This window comes from Cicer arietinum, chromosome 4, assembly GCF_000331145.2.
Source record: "Cicer arietinum cultivar CDC Frontier isolate Library 1 chromosome 4, Cicar.CDCFrontier_v2.0, whole genome shotgun sequence".
Lineage (NCBI taxonomy): Eukaryota > Viridiplantae > Streptophyta > Magnoliopsida > Fabales > Fabaceae > Cicer > Cicer arietinum.
The window spans coordinates 64,167,484-64,183,701 of NC_021163.2; the positions used below are offsets into that span (position 1 = coordinate 64,167,484).

The following is a 16,218-nucleotide window of genomic DNA, read 5'->3' on the forward strand; positions in this document are numbered from 1 at the left end:
TCGGAAGACCCTTCTTTTTGGTGGGGCCTGTGGTTAATGGAGTGTTATGTGTGAGAGGTTTCCTAGATTATATGAGATGTGTACATAGCAAAGGGTTTTAGTGGTTGATATGTTTTAGAGGTATTGGGGAAGGCGGTGGTGGGTGGAGACGGAGGAGGCTAATGTTTAAATGGAAAGACAACTTAGTGAAGGAATGAAAAGGTATTTCATATTGATATTAGTGAAGGAATGTCAAATTGTTATTTTGTATTATAAAATCTGAAACAACCTTAATTAGATTGCATCATGTTTGACAAAAATATCAATTTTTTATTCAACTCGAATTGAAGAAAGTGAGTTTTTTTTTCTTTCCAAATCTTCTCAACAACCTCCCATTTTTGTTTAGAATAATCAATTCATACATGTATTTTAGCACATAGAGAGACATAAGAAGAAACACCCTTAAAGAAATTTGATTGAATCAAATATCAATCCGACTGCCAACCAAGTAAATCCCAACCCACATTCATCAAACCACCACACCCTGCCATGCCATGGCTACCTAAATATGGAGCCTGCCATTTAACATTGGTTAGGACTGCAAGCTCAAAGTGCTTCTAAATAATGGACCAAAGTTGCACGGGTCACATATAAAAGGTATCAGAAAATGCTCATATGTCCCCCGATTTTGTCAATTAGTACCCATTACACTATCAAAAACTAGAATCCAATAGTCTAATTCTATGTTTGAAATTGTATCATTTAGGAGTGAAGTCATCTTTTCTAATTGCGACATTTAGAAGAAAATTATTTATGTTCAACGGCCACAATGCTTCAAGGGCTCTAGTCAAGAACATAAAGTTACAAACTACATGTGTTATAAAAAACAAAAAGGGGTTTGGTCAACAACATAAAGTTACAAATACACTTTTTATAAAAAAAATAAAAAGTTACAAACTACACATATGTTGAAAATAAATACCTAATATCTTCAGAAAATATTATAAATAGATCTATATTAAAGTATATTTTAGATCTAAAATAAAATATCATTAGAATATATAATTAAAATACTTTTAAAACTTACTAAATTTTTTCTTGCTTTCTTATTTTAAGAATATGACATAGAAATATGTAATTATTAGAATATGATATAGAAATATATTATTATTAGAATATAATATAGAAATATATGTTATTGTATTGCAATTTAATTTTATATATAAAATAATAAATACAATTTTATGACTTACAATTTTGCATAAAAAGAAGTGACTTGTGATATACAAAATATATTACATATAATTACACTTACACAATTTTTTTATAAAAATAAAAATAAAAAAATCAACAAAATGGCTATATGATATGATGCAAATAGTGGTATATAGCAGAAAGGGATCACTATCCACCACTACGTATCTAAAGAACCATTAATTATTAGGAATTGACCCCTATGCTTGAAACGAGGTTATTGGAACATGTTAAGATGAGGGAAAACGACCGATCCTATATACTTGAATGGAAATGATTGGATCATGCTGATGTTGGCCCACTTTAAGTTGATGGCATGCTTGTGATAGAAAGCAATTTACAATTGCTATTAAGTTCTAAAAGGAGATATTCGATCGCAGCTTAGGTATCCTTATTCCAGAGAAAGTGTGATGTAATACCAATATTATCAATAAATTTAAGCTATAATCATGAAAAGAAGTGCGACAACGATGCCGAACAATGAGTCTAAATCAATCTCAGCCTATTGAAGATTGGTAAGCAGCTTCCTGTACTTGACAGTATTGAATTAGGGTTCTTAGTTATAATTTACTTTTTTCAATATTGAGGAGAACACCAACAATATCCCCATTGGAGTTGCAAAATCGGTGAAGTTATAATGTAAGATACAACATATCTTGGCATTAGGTAGTTAAAGACAACAAGTTGAGCTAAATGCTATGACTTAAACAGCAGTTCATAAACGAGTGGAGCCTTTATGTAATTTTAAATTTAAATAGGCATTCTCATTTAGGAAGTAACGGTAGTTTTCCTTCAATTTTGTACAGTTATTATCTTACATGCAATGTTACAAACAACCAAAATCGTTATCCGGGAAGAATACTCTATTCTAAACACAAGTGATAATTTTAAAAATAAACATGGAAACATTTTTTTGACTTGACAATGAATTCAATTACGGTAAATCACAATATCTCATCATGACGAAATGTCAAAGCAACTAAATTTAGAGAACAAAATTGGTTAAGTTTGATCTAAATGCTGCTACAGTCTGTGTAGGAAATAAATATCCTAAATCGAACAAAAGCATTTACAATGTGCGACCAAAATGTATGTACATCTACCGCAACAACCTCATGCATAAAATTTAATTGTAATCTTATCTTAATCTTCTACAGTCTGGATCTCACCCATCATGATCCGGTTACTCACAACATTAAATCCCAAAACTAAAGGGCTAACCTTTTTCCCCTTCTTGCCCTTCTTCTTTCCACCTCCTTTGGAGGATCCTTCAGTTTGGTCCACATCCTGTATATCTGCAGCTTTAGCTGATGCCATGCCACCAGCAGCGACACCAAGTCCGTTAACTTTCTTGTCATGCCTACTCTGGAAAGCTATGTCCAACACATCCGATGGTAACAACTCTTTGTAATTGAGGAATTTATCAATGAATTGATGGTCAGGGTCATATGATCCAAGGTTTTCTATAAGAAGGGTCTCAGCTTCTGATCTGGATTGCTTCAAGCAAAATTCAAGGAAACTTGTATCTGCCATACCACCAAAAAGAGTTTAAGACATTTAATTGTGCATCAAGAATAACATGCTCTTAACCATAAATCTATCAGCTGAAGGATTCAAGCAAAGTCATAATAATAAACGAACATACATCAAATCCTATACCCAGCGTTAATCATTAATCCCCATGGTATCATATTTAAACATTCCATCAAATCCTATTACACACATTTCACATATCATAAACCCGCAATAAAAAACTGAAATGGTATAAGTACCTTTTGTCCCAATGAGCTTAACACACTCATTCTCACACCAATCTCTGAAGCCCATGGCCTCTGAAAATTTAATCAAACAAACTATGCATCAGTAGTCTAGAGAATCATCTATTGATCCAATTTAGAGGATCAAACAAAGGGACTCAATTGGATTAAACTAAGAAAGTGGAAGCAATATATCTTTTCATACCAGAATGCTTAGTCATGGCATCTTTTTTCAGTTTCAGCGCCGATGGAGAAGAGGCAGGTGGTGATTGTAGAGGTCGCTCAGTTGGCTTGCCACTTGCTGATTTCTGCCGGGTTAAAAATCCTGGTGAATTACCTTTGAGGGGTACATTTTTCGAACCCCAGCTTCCCTGGCTAGCCAGCTGAGGAAAATCTGACCTGCTTACAAATACAGCAAACAAATCAATCACGGGACATATGCAAGGAAAATCTGACTCTCTCCCTCAAAACTGGATATTTATATGCAAACAACTTTCAGTCATCTACACTTGGATTGAATATTTTACTTAAGCATGTCCAAGTCTTGTAATAAAAGGTACACAATCCTCCAATCCCTCAATAAAGCAAGAGAATGAGGCAAAAGAGACTTATCCTCAACAACAAAATTTTGGGAACCTAAGATATACAAGGTTAAACAACAACTGTTTTATATGCAATTTGCAGGCAGAAAATTAAAAAATAGACTAAAATCTATTTTTTAGCTAATAAACCCTGCTCTGTACTCTACTATACATAGCAAGATTGTACTCTACTTGTGGCATGTGATACATAGCAAAATTTAATTGCATGTTAGATATACATACATGTATAATCAGCAGATGCAACAAAACTCAACAATTTCAGGAAGGTATGTAAATGCACATGGGCGCAGTTTAGTGACCTTCATGGGAAATCATTCAAAAATAAAAACTGTCAAAGAGATGATTGTTCACATTCTTTAGAAAGATGCATTTGGAAGCTTATTTTTCTTTTGAAAAACTGGTGGACAAAATATTCAGGACGTTTCAGTGGAAAAACTTCCATATAAACTAATCAAAACCAAACATGCATATATTTGATAAAACATCAAAGAGACAGAAGCCATACTGCTTAGTTTCTTGCTTGGATTGTTCAATTGGACCCCAGAACAAATCATCATCCCCTTTATATTTTGATTGATGGGAAGCATGTGAATTTATCTGAATTGGAGAGGCGGCTTTAGATGGAGAGGAAGCTGAAATTGACCTTGAAGAAGTACTGCTCCAATTAGCTTGGGCAGGCTGTGATTTCTGAGGTGTAGGCATTGGGATCGCAGGCACTGCAGAAGAAGCTTTTCTCTCCTGCTCCTTCAAAATGTCCCGTAAGGAAGTCGGTTTAGGGACCCTACCAGAATCAGTAGACCATGCTGGAGAAGGAGATGGGATGGGTTGCTCCCGCTCTCCTTTCCAAAGAACAAAGTCTCCCAGGGAGGGTCCTGCAGGGATTGAAGGCAATACTTCTTTCTCCTGCTGAGCAGATCGGGAACTTTTACCTTTTTCAATCGGGCTTGAAGATATAGGTACTTCAGCAGACAAGGCAGGAACTGGGGCTTTAACTCCTGAACCCTTTGATTTCCCTGACTTCTTTCGGCTTCTTTTAGATTCTTTTGCCTCTATGAAGGTACCATCATCAACTGGTTCTGAATGCACAGCAATATCATGCAAAGACAACGTGCTATCTGGAACCTCCGCATCTGTTTCATTAAATTTCTTTAAAACTTCTTCAGCTAATAGATCATGCAGCGGACTTTTCATGCTCTTAAGATTCTGAGAAGATTGAGATTTAACAGAAAATCCTGTATTGTCTTCTCTGTGACTTTCACTAAATACCTTAACAGAGTCTGGATTAGTCACCACCCCAGCCCAGGGAGTTCCCAGGCTCATAGAATTGACAGAAGCTGCGACATCAGATACAAGCATTTCAGTCTCTGCCTTTCTCTGTTCTTCCTGTTGAATTTCTAATAACGACTTTGGCTTGACACTTGGAGCAGGTTTCCAGGCTCGTCCGGCAGGAGCTTCGGTATTTTGAGTGGAAACAGAACCAACTGTCTTAGACTCACCTGCAACGAATGTTTCAGTCATGTTTCTACTAACACTGGCAGCTGGGGCACTGACATATGTTTCATTTAGCCCATTGTTGTTGGTTTCACCCAACTCATTAAAATTTGGTATTTCAACTTCCGACTGCTTTGATGGCTGCAAAGTTTTGTTTTTCAGCAAACCCTTTGCTTGGTCAGCAGATTGAGGTTTGTTTGATTTTTGCTTCTTAGATTTCTTCTCTGCAGCTTTTTTGGGTTCACGTGCTTCAACATTCCGTTCATCGTCTCCCACAGATGGCTCAGCATTGGAGCTGTCTATTACAGCCAGCTGCTCTTGATGTGCAATATTTGATTTGAACTTCATATCTGAACCAAGATGACTAGCTGGTGGTAATTCAATCCCACTAGATACGGCTGAGGATATATCAACAGCAGGGGCATCACCCTGTAAATGTATTGAATTCTCAGAAGGCATAGAAGTTGCAGGTATGACAACATCTGGTTTGAAGGTGCTTCCCGGTACCTGCTCCAATGACTTAGCAGTATAGTCAGAAACAGAAACAGGTTCCTTCACAATGTGGGGTTCCTCTTTGGACCTGTTCAGATCATGCAATAGTGAACTCTCGACATGAGACGCTGGCGTTTGCTTCTGATACTTATCATTAATTTGCTCAGCAAGAGTAGGTGCCCAGTTATTCTGAGGGGTAGTATCCCCAAATAACTGGTGAGGCAGACGCATAGTTGAAGCTTTACTAGTAACTGTATTACTGGTGTCTTGGGTGACTTGAAGATGCAAATTCATAGAACTGGTATTAATTTCATTGTGCACACTAGGAATTGGTATCTGGGAGCTCATGGGAAAAATCTCCTGAGGTGGTTGAAGTTGAGAAGGATCCACACGCAAATTCCCCATTGGTAATGCACTTTGCAACTGTCCATAAGATGAATTGCCAAAAAGCTGGCTCGACTGTTGATCCTGCAACATTTTGGAAAGCAATTGTTGCTGTTGTTGCCGCAAGAACAGCTGCTGCTCTTCCTGCTTCTGTTGCTGCTTCAGTAACAGGAGTTTATCTAACAGGGGCAATTGAGGAGCTGAAGCAGCTGCTTGAGAATGCAACTGCAACAAATATTGCTGTTGCAGCAGATTCATTATTTGTGGATCTTGTGGTATTCCAGAAGAAAGTATCTTCTCTGCTGTCAAAGCACCAGCTGGGTTATCAGTAGCTTGAGATAGTAAATTGCTTAGAGACAACTGATTTTGCGGTGTCAGTCTTTGTTGTTGAATTCCAAACGGCATTTGAGGGAAATTCTGATCATGAAGGGAGTCAATTTTATTATGAAGGAGATCCAATCCACCTTGTACGGGATTATTTGGCCATCCAGCAGTACCATTATTTATGCCTGCAGATGTCCTGTCGGAGGATAATCCTTGGATTATCGACAACAACTCGGAATTTTGGGACTGAGGTTGACGTGAATTGTCGCTCGCTGAAGACAAGAGACTTGAATGCAGTGACACATCAGGGACATCTGATTTTGGAGCAAGGGATGCTGCGTCCTGACCCGGCCAATACGGATAAGAATTGGGTAGGGACATCTGGCGTTCAAGTGCTAACCTCTTGGCAAGCAAATACATGTTTCCACTATCTACTCCTGATGGGCCGAGATTACCAGAGTTATTGCCAGCAAACCCTTGAAAACCTGAATAGCATATATAAAAAATGTTGTCAAACATTACTCTCCAAAAAGACAGAGTAAACATAGAGTGCGTAGACATAAAAGGAAAAAAATCATGGAATGGATATAAATTTTTATTCAAATAAACATGGAAAATAATTAAACAAATCAGGTACAACCTTCGGATACTGCCAGGTTGTTGAGTGTAGAACTACTTTTGTTACCAGACATGAGTGACTCCAGAAACCTATTTTCAACTCCAGTATCAGAACCCTGTCGATGTCTAGAATCACTTTTCAACATCTCAGCCTCACTCAAGCCAGTGAGGGTATTTCCAAATGTACCAGGATTTTGGCGGTTAGTTATTTCTGCCAAGTCATTCGGTTTTGGTGCAGGAAATCCAGGTGGTGGTCGGGCCTTAGCTCGCAAATGTGGCATGACATCACCAAGAGAAAACCATGGTGAGTCAACAGCTGAATTTTCCAGACGGACAGGTAAATCAATACCAAAATATCCAGCCTCAAACCATCCAATAATATCAATTCCTTTAAATGGTCCTTGGATTTGACCCTTAGGGTCCTTATACAAAAGGGATAACTCCTCTGGAGCCGTTGGTGGTACTCTTCTGGCTCCAAGTTCACTTTCCAAAATACCAGATAGCTGTCTCTTTACAACGGGATCTTCACTTGCTTGCCACTTACCTACTTCCTTCGAGTCGGATACAAAACCCAAACTACTTTCCCATTGACTATGAGGATCCTTTGGCTGGTGTGTACTCGCATCTGATTTCCTTTGTCTAACATCACTAGGTACATCTCTGCTATTGTGCAAGAAAGTACTTGTGTGTTCACCTGCTGGTGTGGCTCGCCATGCAGATCCCGGATGAAGAGAACTATTTCCTTCAAAGGATGAATCTCTATTACTGGACAACTCATCAGATACTTTGTAAGAACCCCCATCTTCTCCTCTATCTGTGCATAGAAGTTATTAGAAAAACTCACAGTATGGGCAGTAAAAGGATATTATACTTGTGAAATGCCCAAAAATTTAAACACATAAGCAAATCTGTGCTTCACCTGATTTATTTTACACACATGGATGAGGAAGGATTAGGAAAGAAACAATCTCAACTTGATAATGAGCCATAACACTTAAAACATGGTGGATACAGGGAGAAAACATAGAGAGAGTGAAATTCATTAAGAACTAAGCTTGTTTGTTGTGATGTAAACAAATTGAAGTTTTCATACAGTTAGCACTATGTTATAAAATAGAAAGGCAACTTGAATTTCAAATAGAAAGATAACAACATATAGTTCGATGGTATAAAAAATACCACAATTCCATGGTTTTATATCACTAGTCATGCCTTAATTTATTAACCTTTTGTAGGATATATTAAGATACCTGTATCTTTTCAATTTAGTTAAGGAGCTAAAACTGAGTGTTTACTGTTTACTTTTAAGCAAAATTCATATGAACAACTTAATAGTATTACCAATGACAATCTATGGTGTTGCGGCCTATGGCAGATGGCACACAATCCACCATGTTATAATGCCATGGCAACAATTCAACAATAATGAAACTTAGAAGGTCGCAACCACAATCTCTGAAATTAGTACCAAAGCCAACAAAAACAATTCATTTCCAAACGTTATCCTACACCTATTCCAAGTGTACCTTGGAGAGGAGTGATTCCAGGCTTCATTCGTCTAGTATGTGTAAAATCTGTTGAGCCCTTTCCTTCTTTTGTCACTTGAGGTGCACTGCTACTGATTATTTCCCCTTTGTCAATACCATTTAAGACAGACTGTTCAAACAGAAAAGCCGCAGATTAAAATCATGAGAAAAGACAGACTGTAAAAAATGATACAGGAGACTATGCGGCTTAAAATCATGAGAAAAGACAGACTGTAAAAAATGATACAGGAGACTATGTACCAGTTCCTCAGAATTTGGTGTCGTAAGAGCAAGTGGCTCCAATGGTTCATCCTGTGTAAGATTCGGAACCTGCACAAAATCATCAACAAGTTTTTTATTTGTACCCATATTAGTCACTCTGTACACATCAAGCAATTTTGTCCTGTTGTATCTGAAGGGGCAAGGTTCTTCATGTCCACTTTCGACATTTTCCAGTGCAACTCCAGAATACGGGCTATTTAAAGGGCTACCACCAGAGCCACCACGGCCCTGTCCAAGACTGAAGAGTGGAGGTGTATTATCCCCACGACCACGACCATAGGAAAATGTAGAGACTTGTTTGTTTGGCGGTGTACTTTGGGAATGAGGAGGCTCTACCCTTCCCTCTACCCTTCCACGGCTTTGTGAAAAGTTGGGTCTCCATGGTCGAACGTGATCTCCTTCCTTCTCATCCTTCCCATGAGACAAACCTTTATCCTGATGTATATCACCATCTTTTCCAGAGTCACTCCATTTTTCACGACCTTCTGGCTCCTTATCATTGGGACCCCAACGTGAGTTCCACTTGCTCTCACGCCGTTGATCAAAGTTAGCTTCTCGGTTTCCCGAATCATTCCATCTATGATTATCAGATGTAACACGACGTGCTTCTCCTAAGTTCTTTGGAGCTGAATTTTCACCCCATCGGTCCACCTTCCGAGAATCACCCAAGTCTTTGTCCCCATCCCTCCAACGATCCTTACGAATGGAGGACTTAGTGTCTCTCTCTTCATCACGCCAACGATCACGACGTCCACTTTCTGAGTCAAACATGGATGGTCTAAAGACATCCTTCCTCTTCTGGGCATCAAGTCCATCCTCTCCATCACCATATGTCTTCATGGTCTCTGGGCGGCTGCCATGTGATGGGTTTGAGATCACACGGTTTTCCTGTGTCATGAGAAACAGATAAGAGGAAAAGCTAAAGTCTTAGAATAAATTATAAACTACTTTTGGAATGCTGTAGCTGCACTCATATCTTTTTTTTGCATATAAACATTCCCCAAAATTATAGAAAAACAAAAACAAGCATCCAGAGGTCGTTAATACACACCACATTTCCTGTTCCAGATTTACTCTCCCCTGGCTTTGGCAGAAGCCATTGCGGAGAAAGTGGAATAGAAACATCAGAGCCTTGGACATCTGCATAAAAGGGAGAGAAGCTTCAGATAAAACAAAAAAAATAAACCATTGCCATAAGCTATTAACCTCCATTTCAGCAAGAGAAAAATATGTATACATATACGAAGCATGTAAAACCTAAAAATACAGCCTTAGACCATTACAGAAGTTAGAACAGAGTTTGTCAGACACTTAAATTTCCCATCGAAAAAGAAAACTTTCACCATTTGAAATAACATAAGCCATTAATTGCCCTCTATTTTGTTCTAAGTTCAAATACACGCATGTAAACTCAGTACAGTACCAAGAAAACATAAGAAAAAAAAATGAATCGTGATAGAATTTATGCATTGTTAGTCTCTAGCAGTAAGATGCTGAAATCAATTGGTTGAATAAGATCAAGCCAAGTGATGTTGATTGTGTGGAGTACAGCATCAACACTTATGGCGTCAAAAATGTCTAATGCCTAATAACAATTCAGGCATTGAGAATCAGGAGTTGAAATGTAGACAAAGGAAGTACAAACACATCAATATAGTCCATCCAAATACTCTTACCTAAAATGTTAAATATATACACAAGAAAGATTAAAAAAAACACGTGATAAATTGTGCTGATAGACTGAGAAGAGGAGCAACACTACAGATCAGTATATATCAATACAAAAAAATATTTTTTTTCTAATTAAGTTAGCAAGCAGACAAATTAATAACTAAAATACCGAATATTTTCCAATTCCAAGCATAAGAAACTAATATCCCCAAAACACAATCTGAACCCCAGAGCAATAAAATCAACCAAATATCTTCCCAAAAAAATTAAATAAATATAAATACAGTGACGTTCACTGCACTGTAAAGCCGTAAACTTGCAAACTCAAACTTACAACAAATGCAGCACATACGAAAGTCACTGATAATTAACAATTCGCACAGTCAAAAACTTCGTATAAGAAATGCGGCGTGTAAACCCTTCAATAGCGACGAATTCGTCAATGTCAAAACAAAACCCTAAAATTAGAGTTATTAACAAAAACAAGAAAACAAAACCCGAAGTTGCCAACAGACGCTAGGGTTTATGAAAGAAAACGATAAACCAGATCGAAAATGAAACAATCGAAGCTAAAAAAATGAAAAGAAGTTATAATTATAATGAAAAGGCTAAAACCTTTGGAGATCTGAAGTGGAGGTGCAGAGTTAGCGTGGTGACGAGTATCGGAGGTTGAGTTTTGAGCCATGGATGATGATGGCGGTGATGATCAACGAACAAGATTGAGTTAAGAAGGAACCGAGTGAACACACTGAAACGAAAACTCTTCGATGTGAGAAAGAGAGATAGAGAGATGAAGGCCGAAGGGGAAAGGGTAAGGAGAAAACGTAGGTTAAAGCCTTCAACACAATATAAATGTTGTAGTGTACACGTTAATCCTATGGAACTTAGGAGGCGCACGTTAGTGATTACCTCTCTGATTCTCGGGATTAAATTATCACGCGCCCTTGAGTTTATCGTGTTTGGCACGTTTGCATGTTTTCAAGTCTGTGTATAGCACGCGCGTTTGATGGTGTGAAATATTGAAATTGTTGGAAGTATTTTTCTTTTCTTTTGTGTTGATAGAATTTTCCCTCGTATTTTTTGGATTTCTTTCAGTTTCAGTGGTTCTCTTACTTTTGCACTGAACTTGTTTTTGGTAACGTAAGGGTTGACCAATCGCTTTATTTGATGAGTGAACTGAACTAACTGAATGTTTAACCTAGCTAAGGGTTAGTGGTTAGGGGTGGAATAAGATTCCATGCAGCCAAACAACTATTCATCATCATGGTTCGATCTAAATCAATATAGAATAGATTGTTTGTAGAATTAATTCATCATTTTATTTTATAATTGGACAGTTTTTAGTTCTTATTCAAACTTTTTTAATAAAATAACTATAATTTGAAATTATGTGAATCACATGATGTATAGCTATTTATATTTATTAATTTTTATATGTTATTAAATAAATTATAAAATAGATCATTTGAGAAATTGAAAATGAAATTTTTAAATGATTTTATTATAAATTTATGACTATTAATTTTTCAATATTTTCAAATCATATGTTTTTTCTAAATTATGTCACATCTCTTTTTTTTAGTTAAAAAAATCAATGAATAAAACAAAACTATTAAAATTTCAAATAAATAAACAATGTAGTAAATTTTGTAAACAATTTTGTAGATTATGTCAGTCTCTTTTTTTTAGTTAAAAAAATAATGAATAAAACAAAACTATTAAAATTTTAAATAAATAACTTTTTTTAACAATGCTTATTTTTGTGTCTTTTGTTTTCAAATTAAAAGTCAAGATTTATAAAATTTTGAGTTTGTTATAGTAGTGAACATGAATCTCTAAGGATAGGGTACCAATCTTCATATGGTTTTTATAGTGTGAACGAAGTAATTAAAATTTTCAAGTATTTTAAAAAAAGAAAAAATTCAATTGCATTCTCTTTATTTATATATTTTTTCATTTGGATGAAGCTATGAATTATTTAATACGGTAGTCTTTATAGATTTTGAAAGTCACACGGGAAAAAATTTAAAATACTTTGCAATATTGAGGGATTAATTTGGAATTTTTTATTTTATTGCAATTTTGTTTTTTTTTTTTTTAATTCTATTTTAAAACTCAATAATTTTGATTTTTCACATATTTTTAACTAAAATATAGTGAGTATGGTTGTACGTGGGTCGTTTTTTATTGGATTTGGCCAAAATCGATACCAAAACCGTGTAGGGAACATTTGGTTGGGTCTGATAAAAAATCAGTTTGTTATAGTATAGAGTTCTGCTCATTTATGAGTTGGATCGGATATTGGGTTACTCACAATTATTTATTTTTAACGGTTAATGGTGGAAAATCATAATCTTTTAAAAAAAATGTTACAACCTTAATTTTCCTCAAAAAATACAATGCAGCTTATTTTCACTATTGTTTTAGCAACTAATATATATAAACATACAATTAATTAATGAAGATATCAAAATCATAAAATATATTTATTGCAAGCATCAATATAAGCAAAGTTACAAGGTTCATAATTGCATAAAATGTTTACAACCATCAAAATAACTAAAGTTCAACATCCTAACTTAATCAATTAATTTTTAAGAACCGGATCACCTTAGTAAAATTGGTTGAGTTTGATTTTACCCAGTACCCAAATTTTTTGAGTAAATTTCTATTTTGTGAAATGAAACCACGATCGTTCATTCACATTAATTACTTCGACCCAAACCATTTTTTTAAATTGATTCGGGTTGGGTTTGTCGGGTTAGTTGACTTGGACCAACCCATGAACAACCCTAGTGAGGAGACATATTTAAACAATGTGATATATGATGTTAAATTATTGATACTCACAAAATTACAACAAAACTTTTAAAAATTTCAATTTTAATTTATGAAATTATTCATTTTTTTTAATTTAACTAATAAAATATAAATAATGAATGCATCTATATGATTATACATCATTATACTGTATGTTATATTAATTAAAATATGTCAAATCATTATTTCAAAGTTACACAAAATATGAAGAAGGAATTAAAATTATTGAGTTTTAAAATATAGAGATCAATTATTCAAATTGTTAAAAATAGATTATCAAAACTACAACTAAATTTACAAAATTATAAATACTAAATTTAAAATTTTGAAAAATTGGAGGGACTAGTTTTCAAAATATGGGAAAATACTGTAGAGTTCTATTCAAAAAAATTATAGAAATTAATGTTCAAATTTTGAAACAAACATAGACAAATTGTAATTTACGAACATAATTAATTATATATATAAAGACGCTTTTAAAATAAATATATTACAAGGTAAGTGAATATTGTAGTGAGATAGTGAAGGTGGTTAAAAAAATTAAAACCAAAATTTAATATAATTAAAAGTTAATTAATTTTTATAAAAATTAAAAACAAAATAATTGAATTTTATAGGAAGTGAAAATTTATTTAATCTCCATTAAATTGGTAGTTGGCAGCCGCCTCACATAAATCACAAACATTAGGTTCTCATTTTCTTTTTCTATCAAAGAGAGAGATAATTTATGACCAATTTTTATGGTCTATAATCATCTCTTCAAATTATTTTTTCTTTATTTTATTTAGGCTTAATTGCACTTTTGGTCCCCCTATTATAAGTGAAAATTAAAAGTAGTTCCCCCATTTTGTTTCTCCCCAGTTTTAGTCCCCAAATAGAATTTGAGTCCAAATCACGATGAGTTGTCATTTTTTTAATGACGTGTCAATAAAAAATTGATGTGGTAGACGCATACGTGGAATAAACTTATTATTATATTATTTCTAATTAAAAAATATAATTTATATTTTTAAAAATCATTATTATAATTGTTAAAAATTATTATTACAAATAAAATTTATTTGTTAAAATTAAATTAAAAGAAAAACACCTAAAATCAAAAATGCTAAACAAATCAAAATCAAAATGACTCTTTTCAGGATCTTGTATTTTGTTCTATTAGTGTTCAGTTTTTTTTTTTTAACTGATACTAGTGTTTATTTATTCCTTATGCTACGATCTTGTATTGAAAACAGGAGAGAGATTTTTCGTTATATGGTTTGTCTCTCGTTGTGTGTTGGAATTGTTCCCCTTCTGATTTTTGTGTATAATGGTCAGGCACTATTACATCCCGCATTGAGAGCCAACAAAGGTCACTTCCCTCTCTTATTAGTTATTGGTGCCGGAATATTAGGGGTTGCAGCAACACGTATTCTCCATGATGCATCTTTTAAGGTGTCATGATTCATGAAAACGCAGAAGCAGAAGCAGAACAGACACTACAAGAAAAACACCATTTTGTGGCCAACTTTATAAATATTTTGTGGCCGAATAAAACCCTCACAAATTAGTGACCGAAAAAGCCCTCACAAATGTCAAAATATCATGATTACAGTGCTTGTTAATTATTTCGAAGACTTGCAAGCATATCGTACGTGAGTGAAAGCTTGAAGTCAGACGCTACTCGGCATCAAGTTAGTATTTTATATATTTTAAATTTAGATTAGTAAATATATATATTATTTTTAAAATATAGATTAGTAATATTTATATTTAGATTAGTTTTATAAATTTATTTTTAAAAAAATAGGAATGATGTTGTTTACATATTAATATATGATAAATTAAAGTTTCAAACCACGGTTAAAATATATTAGTTTTAATATAATTATTATTTAAAAAAACATTATTAAAATTGATGATATTATTATTTTTTGTTATAAATAAGTCTTGATTATTAGTCTTGATTTTTAAAAAAACATCATTTAAAATTTTATATAGGTTTGTATAATGATATAGTCTTGATTAATAATTTATTATATTATTGTTTGCAAATTAATTAATATATAATCCCCTAATTGACATATACATCAAAGTTATTGATTTTAAAAAAACATTATTAAAATTTATGATATTAATTATTATTTTGTGTTATAAGTATTGATATTTTATTATATTGTTTGCAAATTAATATATATATATATAATGTTTATTTTTTTGTTAGTATTGATATTTTTTTGTTAGTATTGATATTTTTTGATAGTATTGATATATATATTGATATATATATATATATATATATCCGTATACCTCAACCAGATCATCAAACTGCATACCGACCAACTATGCCAACAGCTGGGTTGATCAGACCAGATTTAAATCAACATCAACCAGCTAGGGCTCCTCATTCGACTAGTGGTGGTGCCATTAAAGATGAAATCCAATTTCAAACCATGATGTCTCCTCCAACACAAATTAATAATTCTTTTGAGGGACTTATTTCGTCGGGCATGGCAGGAAATAATGATGGTGTGAGTGGAGCCGATCAGAGGAATTATTATGAGGATTGATGTCATTTGAATAATTTCATAATTTATTTTTGGGTTGTATGAACACATATTAATTATGTTGTCTTAGTTAATTATTGTGTGTTTAATTTTGCGTTTGTAAGACATTATTTATAAATTTTGGGTTTGTAAGACATTATTTGTTAATTTTGGAATGCATGTTTTATTTGATTTTGTGGTAATTAATTTAATTATTATTAATATTATATTTTTATATATAATATTTATTTTTATTTTAATATTTAATTTTATTTAAATTTTAATTTAATTTTAATTTTAATTTTTTTTATTTGTAATTTAAATTAATCTTTAATTATAATTATAATTTAAATATTTTATTTTAAATTTAATTTAAATTTTTAATTATATTCAGATTAGTTTATTATATATTAAATTTAATTTATAATGATATTATATTTTAAATTTAATTATAATTATAATTTTAATTTAATTACAATTTAAATTTAAATTT

General features: G+C 33.5%; 1 protein-coding gene and 1 long non-coding RNA gene across 3 annotated transcripts; one reads left to right on the forward strand and one right to left on the reverse strand.

Moving 5' to 3' along the window:
• Positions 1–2,167: 2,167 nt before the first annotated feature.
• LOC101507508 (protein ESSENTIAL FOR POTEXVIRUS ACCUMULATION 1) lies at positions 2,168–11,214 on the reverse strand. Of its 2 annotated transcripts, none has more exons than XM_073367772.1 (9): positions 10,996–11,214; positions 9,761–9,849; positions 8,689–9,597; positions 8,428–8,557; positions 6,924–7,715; positions 4,098–6,768; positions 3,196–3,392; positions 3,006–3,065; positions 2,168–2,759 (listed from the first exon to the last, which is right to left on the reverse strand). In XM_073367772.1, exons 1-9 carry the CDS (start codon positions 11,063–11,065, stop codon positions 2,377–2,379), a joined length of 5,301 nt encoding a protein of 1,766 aa, XP_073223873.1. In that variant the 5' UTR covers positions 11,066–11,214; the 3' UTR covers positions 2,168–2,376. The 2 variants fall into 2 exon arrangements, with proteins under 2 accessions (XP_073223873.1, XP_004499141.1); XM_004499084.4 differs by having other exon boundaries at positions 3,196–3,389; positions 10,996–11,213.
• A 3,585-nt stretch (positions 11,215–14,799) lies between these two features.
• On the forward strand, positions 14,800–15,917 carry LOC140920194 (uncharacterized). The gene is made up of 2 exons (XR_012162876.1): positions 14,800–14,873; positions 15,499–15,917. It is a non-coding gene; the product is annotated as an uncharacterized lncRNA (long non-coding RNA).
• The last annotated feature ends 301 nt before the right edge of the window (positions 15,918–16,218 follow it).